The 10,324-nt window shown below is 58.1% G+C and overlaps 1 protein-coding gene across 1 annotated transcript in view; it reads left to right on the plus strand.

Moving 5' to 3' along the window:
- Window positions 1–5,553, plus strand: part of CCDC102A (coiled-coil domain containing 102A) — a 22,900-nt gene extending 17,347 nt beyond the window's left edge. Inside the window, exons 8-9 of the mRNA XM_035025126.1 lie at window positions 937–1,040; window positions 3,267–5,553. Coding sequence (XP_034881017.1) covers window positions 937–1,040; window positions 3,267–3,396 — 234 coding nt within the window. The 3' untranslated portion in view covers window positions 3,397–5,553. The remainder of the gene's footprint in view (window positions 1–936; window positions 1,041–3,266) is intronic.
- Window positions 5,554–10,324: the final 4,771 nt, after the last annotated feature.

Genomic DNA, 10,324 nt, shown 5'->3' on the forward strand with positions numbered 1-10,324 from the left:
GTGGGTGGGTGGATGGGTGGGTGGATGGATAGATTGGTAGCTGGGTCAGTGGATGGACAGGTGGATGGGTGGGTGGATGGATGCGTGGATAAGTAGGTGGATGGGTGGGTGCGTGGGTGGATAGATGGGTGACTGGATGGGTGGATGACTAGATAGGTGGGTGGATGGGTGGGTGACTGGATAGGTGGGTGGATAGATGGGTGGGTGGGTGGATAGATTGGTAGCTGGGTGGGTGGATGGGTGGGTGGATGGATGGGTGGATAGGTAGGTGGATGGGTGGGTGACTGGATGGGTGGGTGGATGCATAGATGGGTGGGTAGATGGTTGGGTGGATGGGTGAATGGGTAGGTGGATGGGTAGGTGACTGGATGGGTGGGTGGGTGGGTGGATGAATGACAGATGAGTATACAGATGTACAGGAAAATAGAGGACTGTGTGGACAGTGGAAAGATGGCTAGATAACTAAACTGGATCAGCGGGTAGAAGGATGAATGGACAGGGAGAAGGACAGAAGGATGGACAGATGGGATGATAGGTGTGTCTGGGAGAGTGGAAGCAGATAGATGGGGTGAATGGGTAGCTGAGTAGAATAAGCAGTGGTGAGTAGGTAGGTAGGCATCTCCATGGGCAGACGTCATTCCACAGATGAATGGTCAGATGAACAGACCCATGGGGAGAGACGGGCAGGCAGGTTGATGGCTGGATCAGTGGCTTGGGGTGTCCGAAGATGTGTAGATTTGGAAGGCAGGGTCAGCAGGAATGGTGAGGGGCAAAGGCATGCTTCCTTGGAGGAGGTGGGCCTTGGTCTGGGCCTCAAAGAACAGACAGGGACTGCTCTTGGGAAAGGCAGAGGAATGGCGGGAGGGACTGGTCCTGGGTAGACGGCCAGGCTGACCCAAGGTGACCTTCACGCTCTTGGCCCTGCCCCCCCACCAGCTGGACGAGGCCCACAACCAGGCACGGAAGCTGCAGCGGTCGCTGGACGAGCAGACAGAACTGAGCGAGAACCTACAAGTGCAGCTGGAGCATCTGCAGTCCAGGTGGGCCTGCCGCCCTGGTGGGGAGGACCCCCTGGCCGGACACAGAAGCAGGGCAGGGAGAGACTTCCTCCCGGTCAAGGTTGGAGCCCCAGCCCAGGCTAGCGGGGAAGGCATCGAAGGAAGAGATCCGGGACCCCTGGGGCCAGAACCCTGTCCCATCCAGGCAGGAAGGGCCAAGGCCAGGAAACCAGGGAAGGGGAGTGCAGGAAGTGAGACCAGCTGAGAGCCCTGGAATCATCTGTGTGTGACTGGCTGGGCTGGCTGGCCGGTGGGAGGGTGGAAAGAGAGGGAAGAAAGGGGGGCCAAAGAGGGCAGGTCCAAGGTGGGGCAGTGGGCGGGGCCAAAGGGTCTGGGGAGTCATGGACAGGGAGAATAAGCAGCCCCCAGGGTCCCTGGGCCAGCTGGGATCTGAGCAATGGGAAGGCAGGGATGCGCGGGGGAGCCCCAGCCCTGATGGTAGGCCCAATCCGTCAGCTGCAGCCTTCGTGAGGGAGGACCACAGGGAGGACCCACCCAGCACACTCTCTCCCCCTCCCCTGATCACCCCATCCCAATACTCTGTGGTACCCCCTCTCCCTGCACTCTCCCTAGGCCCATGAGGTGACAGAGAGCCAAGTCCAAGGCCCTCCTTATTCCACACGCGCCCCACCAGCCAGGGGCGTCAGGACCACTGTGCTGACTTCCTGTGCCAGGCCCGTGCCAGGCCCTCAGACTCGCATCCTCTGATGTCAGAGAATAGAGCGACGCAGGCTCTGCAGCCAGACTCCCCCGGTGGGTGGGAATCTGCACTGAGGAGCTGTGGAAGTGGTCTGTGTGGTCTGGGGCCACTCGCTTGATCTCTCTGTGTCCATTTCCTCATCTGTAAAATGGGGATGATACAGGTCTTGCCTCTTATTGTGAGAATTCAGTGCTTGTAAAAGCATGGGGCATGTCATAAGTGCTGTTGCTACTTCTCCCCTGGGGAGCAGCTGGGGGCTGTGGGGCAAGGGGGGACTTACATTTGGGTCCCACCAAGAATCCCTCTCCCGTGAGAGAAGGGAAGTGGAAGCTATTTTTTTCTAGGAAGCTGGCAGACAAGGAAAGTAAGGCCTTAAGAGGGTGAGGGTCTCCACGGCCACACATCTGGCGGGTGGTCCGGCTGGATCGCCCCCCCCGGCCACCAGCACCCCGATTTCCGGAGCATATGCTGTGCACTGCCGTGTGCTGAGTTTCTGTGGCTGGGAATACAGGCCGTGGAGCCAGGCCTAACAGCTGTGTGACATGGCCAACCTGGCCTCAGTTTCCCCATCTGCCTGGGATGATGCCCATAAAATGCTGCATGGGGACCCAGGCGTGAGTGCAGGTCAGACTCTGTGTCTAACCAGCGCTGCCCACTCTGCACGCACGCGCGCACACACACACACACACACGCACACACCCTCAGGGGACAGCCCTCAGAGGCCGCTGAGCACCGGGCTTTACCGCAGAGTTGGCCACGTCCTTCGGCCACATTCACTCCAAAATGGGCAGGCAGGCTGTACCTCCCGAGTCCTTCCAACGGGGGGAGGCCAGGGCTGCCCAGGACCGCCGCCTCGTTTTATTTTCCAACTTTTTGTGCTTTAATGTTCCGGGGACAGCTCACTAAATCACGGCCCAGTAATGGAGGCCCCCGCCTGGCCCCCTCCCTGCCGTGTAAATAATTCATGCCTTCCAGTAAGATGGAGCCAAGGCGGCCACTCTGCTGGGGGATGGGCATTTCCTCCAGCAGCCCTCGTAAATTTGGGCTTTAGGAATCTCAGTGTGGGGAAGAACTAGGGCAGAGCCCTTTCTCACTTCCATGGCTGGCGGGGGGGCATAGGGGACCTCAGGCCCCCCACCCCCAAACTCCCTCTCTGTGGTCGTTGGAGCCTGGCGTGGGTTCGAATCCTAGCAGGGTGACCTCAAGTGGCTGCTTCACCTCTCCGGCCCCAGCCCACAGCAGAGCCCAGCCTCACTCCCTGCTGTCTGGGGGGATGGACGAATCACTTGACTGCTCTGTGCCTCAGTTTCCTTGTCTGTCAAACGAGGGTGACAGTAACAACCCCGACATCATAGCAGCCTCTGGGAGGATGCTGTGACATCAGGTACTGGAGGGGAAGGGCCCCAGCTGGCGCCTGGCAGCAGGGACATGCTAGGGAAGGGCTGAGCTGCTTGCAGCACCAGTGATCGACTGACTGCCCCCGACCCTCCTGTCACCCGGCCCCACAGGCTCCGCAGGCAGCAGCAGAATGCCCCCCTCTTCGGGAAGATCCGAAGCGCTCGCTTCGGCGCCGAGGAGGTCGGGGACGGAGCCAGCGACCTGGATGAGGACGAGGACCTGCAGATCCAGGTGGCCTAGGGCTCCCAGGGCCGGACAGGACTGGCCTGTGGCCGCAGGCCCCTGGGTGCCCGGGCTGACCGGCTGCTCGGACCGATGAAGCTGCCTGTGCTCCCTGCCTCTGCCAGGGTGGGCGCCGGTGGCCCCACCCCAGCAACACCCTGTGGAAGGGAAGCCATGGCCTATGTATACATTATATGTGTATATTTTATATATGTGCGCGGGATCCTTGGACCCATTTGGTCTTATAAACACGGGACCACTCCAAAGCCCAGTCTCAGCACCCCCATCCACCCAGGACCTTCGTGCAGGGGCGAGGGGGATGTCAAAGGGGACTGTGGGGGACCCAGGCTGCCTCTCTGAACCTTGGGGGTCAGGTGGAGCTGTTTACAGTACAATGTGATAAACCCAGTCTTTTGTAATAAATGGAGCTTGGGTTCTCGGGGCAGAGTCCTTGAGAGTGTGGCAGATACGGGCAGGTGGTGTGGGGGACAGCATCAGCCTGCGTCTGGCATCCAACCTGAGTTCCGGAATGTCAGGTGACTTGCTAAATGAACGAATGTGAGAAAGAACGAATGGATGAACACCTGAGCTGCTCAGTGGTCTGGAATCCGGCTTCTGTGAGGGGAAGGAAAAGGTATGGTGTGTGTCTAATCTGGAGGAGAGGAGGCTGCAGTTCTGCACTGGATGAATTCAAATCTCTGCTGCTGCCCCTTACTGGCTATGCAACCATGGGGAAGTGACTTGACCTCTCTAAGCCTCAGTTTCTCCATCTCTGAATTGAGGCGTCTCCTACAGCTATCATGAGAATAAGCTGAGTTCATCTGGAACTCAGTAAAGGTTAGTTATTATTGAAACGCTTGAACGTATGCCTAGGAGAGGAGGGATTTGCCAGATGGGCTCTGTCACAAGGGATGAAGTTCAGGCGACCAGAGGTAGGCATAAACAAAGTAAATAATAAATCCTTTTATCTTTCCCCCAGCTCTGCTCTAGGTAATGAAATTGCAGGTAATTTTAATTTTATTTTTGCTGCTTAATTTCTAAACCCTCTATAACCAGCAGATTTATATTAAATCCAGCGGAAACTGTTATTCAGAACACAATAGCGTACGTTTTCGCATCTGCAGGTCGAGGTGGCATTGAGACACCTGCCCTTAATGAGATGCTCTAGATGAATTCTCGGCAGCAGGCCTGCTTTCTGCAGAAAGAGGCTCTGTCAGCATGGTTTTAGCCGGCGGAAGAGGTGAGCTCCCTGTGCTTAAGAGGTGTGCAAGGAGCCGCTGAGGCTCTGTGCCTGTGGAGGGGAGCTCACTCAATGGCTTTCTCTCTTGTGGCTGTCTGAGGGGCCCCTAAGAACACAGTGCTGGGATGCAGAGGGTGCCAGAGCCCAGCGGGTGGTACATCCGGGCACAGAACGGTTCAGCTGTTGCCATGCCTAAACCAGGGATGAAACTGGTGAGGTGGGGTTTGCTGTTGTGGCAGAGAGGCCCCAGGTTCCCTCCTGGGCTCTGAGGGGAAAGGAAGGAGTGGGCCACCCCCGGCCATGGGGAGCCATCTGCCATGGGTCTTTCCACACAAGCCAGGGCCCGCAGGAAAAAAAAAAAAGCTGTGGGAAGAGGGCCATTTCCTGCCAGGGGTCTTTCTGTTTTCTCTCCCAAACAGGAAGTTGGCCCCAGAAGAGGCTGAACTGCTGCCCTTTGACCCCCCCAGGAGCCAGGCCCTCACTGACAACAGCCCTGAGGGCCGCCTCCCCAGGCCCCAGGCGGACCTGCCATTCCCAGACACAGAGCAGATCCGCTGGCGGAGCGGGCTCCCCCAGACTGCCTGGCACCTCCGGCCAGAGTGCTGAGCAGGGGCCCCGTTCCCGCCCCTGTGTGCGGGCAGGGCCGCTCCAGAGAATGTCAGCGAGGAGAGGGTCTGGCCTCCCACCTCACTGTCCAGAGGAGAACCAGTCTCGGGAGGGGAGACACAGCCACAGACCACAGGGCTGAAAGATTCTCCAGGCCTGGAATGCGCTGCCTCTCTTGCATCCCTTTGTTCACGGGGGCAGCCTCTGCCAACAGAAGCGTCAGCTTTGGCTCCCGAGATGCTTTAAAAACGATATTATATGCATGCTAGTTTATTTTTTTTTTAATCTTTTTTTTTTTTAAGATTTTATTTATTTGAGAGAGAGAGAATGAGAAAGAGAACACATGAGAGGGGATAGGGTCAGAGGACGAAGCAGACCCCCTGCCGAGCAGGGAGCCCGATGCGGGACTCGATCCTGGGACTCCAGGATCATGACCTGAGCCGAAGGCAGTCGCTTAACCAACTGAGCCACCCAGGCGCCCTGCATGCTAGTTTAGTAATGGGGAGTTTCTCAGAAAAGTGCAGGTTTCCTTCTCGTGAGGAGTCAGCACGTCGGCCCACGCTGGGTTCACACTCCCGTGGGGTCGTGGCCCCCGGGCAGGGAAGCGGGTGCTGCCCAGAGCGGGGCACAGGCACCTCGGGGGGCCACAGTCCCCACCACTCCCTGCAGCCTTACTCTGCATGCGCCTTATTTATACGTGGACCCCCGGAGGCCATGTGAGCCTTCTTCCACTGGCCCGAAGTCAGCGTGAGCTCTGGGGGGCCGGGCCCATGGGTCGGCCGTGGGCTCAGAGCTCGTGCACGCAGGGGCGACTGCCAAGAACAGTTAACACTTACGGAGCCACACCACGTGCCTCACACCCTTTGAGGCTGGCCTACCGTGTCTTCCCTCTTTTGATCAAGGATGCAGAGCCTCAGAGGGAGCAAGTAACTAGCCCAAGGCCACAAAGCTCATCAGTGAGGATGCTGGCGTTCCAGGTCAGATGGATCGGAGGCCAGAGCCCGAGCTCCTGATCACGGCTCCCACACCCCACCCCTCCAAGGCAAGGCCCCACATGGCACGGCCCCTGCCCTCCGCTGCGGCCCAACCACCCTCCACTTGGCCCAAGACCCTGCAGCTCCAGTCCCGTTGTGCTCCCCGAGGCCACCAGAATCGCCCCTCCCCCATCAAAGTCCCACCAGCCCTTCCAAGCTGAGCCTACTTGGTTCATTCGAAGAGTGGTAGCGGGCTGTGTACTTGTCTGCTTCTGCCGTCCCACCAGATGCTCCTGGAGGCCAGAGAATCCTGCCAGCAGCCGGCAAGGTAGCCTGGGCTTAGTGGGCATCTTTGAAAGAGGGGAGGGGAGGGAGGGAAGGAAGACGGATGGTATGCTAGAAGGCTGAAGCCAGAACCGCGCCGTCCCCCCCAACTCCAGCCCCACCGCAGTGCACTGCAGGACCGGTCCTGGATGGGTCCGTGTGCTGCTCAGATAAGAAGTCTCCCGGGGCAGATGGTCCAGTATCAAAAGCCCCAGCAGCACAGGGGCAGGGCCTGGAGTGCCAGGGCAGGCTAGAGAACCGGCTGGGCCAGACTGCCCCTCCTCCCCCTGCAGGGATGGGCTGGGGGCCCTGGGGTTGGCCGCCCCTTGCTCTCCCTCCGGCAGAGGTCATGTTGCCAGCCTGACTCTAGGGGGGTGGGAGGCAGTCTCTAGGGTTACCTGCATGGAAGTTCGGGACCAGGAGTGACCCTGCACCCCAGCCCTCCAGATCAACGTGGCATCTAGCCCCAGCTCTTTCAGATTGGGGGTGTGGGGGAGGTGCGGCTGTGTCTCCTGGCAAGCCCCTGTCCCTCTCTGGGCTTTCATTCCCCAATCTGTAAAATGAGCACAATAGCAACTGGGTTGTCCAGACCCACACCCAATAATATGACTATAGTTAGTGTTATTTTTCTGGCTTTTCCTCTGCTCTGCATTCCCTCCCAAGAACCCAGTGCCCTGTCTGCCTGGGGCCTGCCAGCCACCCTGGGCACCCTTCTGGGTAAGTGAGGGGGATATTGGAGGCAGAGGCGGCACCCATGAACCAGCTGCAGCTCTCAGCCCCCCACCCAACCACCACCCAGCTCCTCTGCCTACTAATTGCAGGGTTGCGAGATGCCAGCTTCCTCCCAGGCCCCAGGCGGACTCCTCCCCATGGAGCGGGGCTCCCTGGAAAGCCTCCCAGCTCTCCTCCAACTGCACAGACCCAGCTGCATTGAGGGCTGTCTCCATGGTGCTCAGACACCCCCCCCCCCCCCCCGCCCTTCCGCAGGAGGTAGCCTAAAGAGGTGTAAACATGAAGCCTTCCTCTGTGGTTTTCCCACTTCCCAGGCTTCCCGAAGTCAGAGGAGCGCATTCTAGCCTTTCCTTCCCCCACTCAAGAACTAGCCATGGCTCCCCACTGCTGGACAAATAGAGTCTCACTCCACATCCTGGCCTTGGGGGTGCTCTCTACATGCCCTTAAGCACGTTCCCCAAGTCTCCTTGGTCTCAGGTCCAGACGGGCCCCTTGCTATGGCCTTTCTCCCAACCCCACTGGATTCACCAGCACTGTCTCTGCCCCTGCACCAGTGACCTGGTCAGACTGGGTGACAGCTCTGCGGCGAGCTCACCCCTGGCCCTCCAGCTCTGAGGGCAGGGGTCCTGCCTCTGGGAATTTGGATCTCCCCAAGTGAGGAGGGAGGGGATCATTCAGAGCTGACGCTCCTCCTCCAGGGAGTCATTTAATTTTTGTCGTTACAACCTGGGAGGTGGGCAATGGCATGATGGGGAAAGCGAGGCCCAGAGAAGGAAGAGACCAGCCAGTGGATGACAGGACAGGGATCTGAACCCAGGCAAGTCCACAGGCCGCTGTTCTCAGCTACAGCCTGCAATGTGGGTCTGGGGTCTGGGGGCTGAGCCGGTTCAAAGCAGGCGGGAGGGAGGGAGGGAGGAGGAAGCTGATGATGCAGAGCACCGGGGACATCAAGCCCTCTTCCCTTCAGATACTCTGCAAGGCCCTCTCTCCTCCCGCACCGCACTTTAGCCTCTAACTTAGGCAGCTCGGAGTGGGGAATCTCATTACCTGGCTGAGTAAACTGCGGTCCAGAGAGCAAAGCAGCCTATGCACGGTCCCCCAGCAACCGTGACCCGGGACGCCCCAGGCCCTTTTAATCGTGTTGTGATCTTTCACTCCTTTGACCTCCATTATGATAACTCAAGACAGCGAGTGGCGCTCTTCTACCCCTGCTAGACGCCTGTACCCCTAACCTGCCTTCCTGAGCCTGCCTCCATTTCTACACATGTACCGTGGGGTGCTGTGGGCATTAGAAAGCCCGTTTGCCAAGCTCCCAGCACGGGGTTCAGCTCCCAGCAGTACAGTTTGCTTTTGTCCAAGGGCCCCATCGTGTCTGTGTGCAAGCGCCGTGCACTTGTCCCTAGGGCGTGGGGATCTTGGGATCTTTGTCTGGGATCTGCCTCCAGCTGCATGCACCGCCCCCTCAGCCCCGCTCAGTCACCCAGTCTCTTGATTCCAGGATGGAATGAGGTTCAGGGGGGTAGCCCTGGGAAAGCGAAGGCACCTAGTCCGTTCCTGGACCACCAGCTCCTTCCCCACCAACCCCACCCCAGTGGCTGACAAACTGGAATTCTGTGTGTGATGAAATCCCTTGGGATGTGGCTGGTGGGAATCCCTTATGGGATAAAGTTTATCTGATCCCCCAGTGCCCCCAAGGGCTGAAGTGAGGAAGCTGCCAAGCGGAGGAGGGTGGGGTCAGAGAGAAATCAGGTGCCACGCCAGGCAGTCTGCCTCTGACTTCTTTTGATGCTCATGACAGCCCGGTGAGGTGTCACAATTATTCTCCCACCTTAGTGGATGAGAACACTGAGGCTGAGACCCCCAGCGGCTTTCCCAGGTGTCCCAGCCGCTGAGAAGCAGGATTTGGACCAGGGCCACTGTTGTCCAGAGCTGGTGCTGGAACCTCCGTACTAGCAACTCCTGGGGCACTCTGCATGTACCACGTGCCCCTCCCCAGCCTCCGGGGCCCTGGGAGGACTAGATGGCGTCTCTTTTCATCTCCCACCATGTCCCCCTCTTTTACTGCATCCCAGTCCACTGGCTTCCTTTTTACTTTCAGTACCCCAAGTCTGTTCCCGCCTCAAGGCTCTAGGTATGCTGTTCCTTCTACCCTGAAACTTCTTTCCCTCCACATCCTTCCCTGGCTCCTCTAGCCTCACAGAAATTCCCTCTCCTGTGCCCATGAACCTCCATCTCAGTCCCTTGACGTTGATTTTTCTGGACGGCTTCTCCTTTTGCAATTGCCGATTTATTCACCTGGCTGGTGCTGACTTCCCACTCCCTTCCAGCCCTTGAATGCTCTGAGGGCTAGAATTTTGGGTCCTTTTTAGTCACCTTTGTAACCAGCACCTACACCTACCACCTAGCAGGAGCTCACTGAGTGTTCAGTGAATGGATGAATGAATGAGTAAGCGGATGAGCAAATGAATGAGGGACCCTCCATGCTCCCTCTCAGGCCCCTGCTCTTTGTGCCCAAGGCCAGTCCCAGAGGCTCAGGTCGGTCAAAGGCAGCAAGAGATGAAGTTATAAAGCAGGGCAGGCAAATGGAGTGTGCAAAGTTTTTTGAGAGGAAACTCAAAGATGCAGTGCTATTAAAAATTGATATTTCAATGAGATAATCCCTCTCCTAGGCTTTTAATTGATTGTCTAAAAAGCCTTCCTCTGTTGTTATGCTTCTTTATTTGCAGGGACCATTAATTTTTTTTATGGACGATCAAACCCAGATAGAGCGGAAAGGCTACCACATGGCTCATCCCAAAACAGTCACTAAGGCGCCAGGGACAACATCTAGGGGTCGATCAGGACAGGTGAGTTAGCCACGGGGCTGGCCCTAGATCTGGATACTGGGAAGAGGGGGAGCCCCTGCCCTCCCTGAACATACACACGCACCTGCCGCTGCCCCCAGCCCCCCACAGGCCTGCGTGAAGGGAGGAGGAGCAGGTGGGGGCTCCATAACGGTGTAAGGCAACTGCTGTGAGGCAGATCCCACTGTGGGAATGGGGACCCCTGGGATCCCCCCTTTGCCACTGGT

Source organism: Mirounga leonina, unplaced genomic scaffold, assembly GCF_011800145.1.
Source record: "Mirounga leonina isolate KUSES-001 unplaced genomic scaffold, KU_Mleo_1.0 Mir_180, whole genome shotgun sequence".
In the NCBI taxonomy this organism is placed as follows: Eukaryota; Metazoa; Chordata; class Mammalia; order Carnivora; family Phocidae; genus Mirounga; species Mirounga leonina.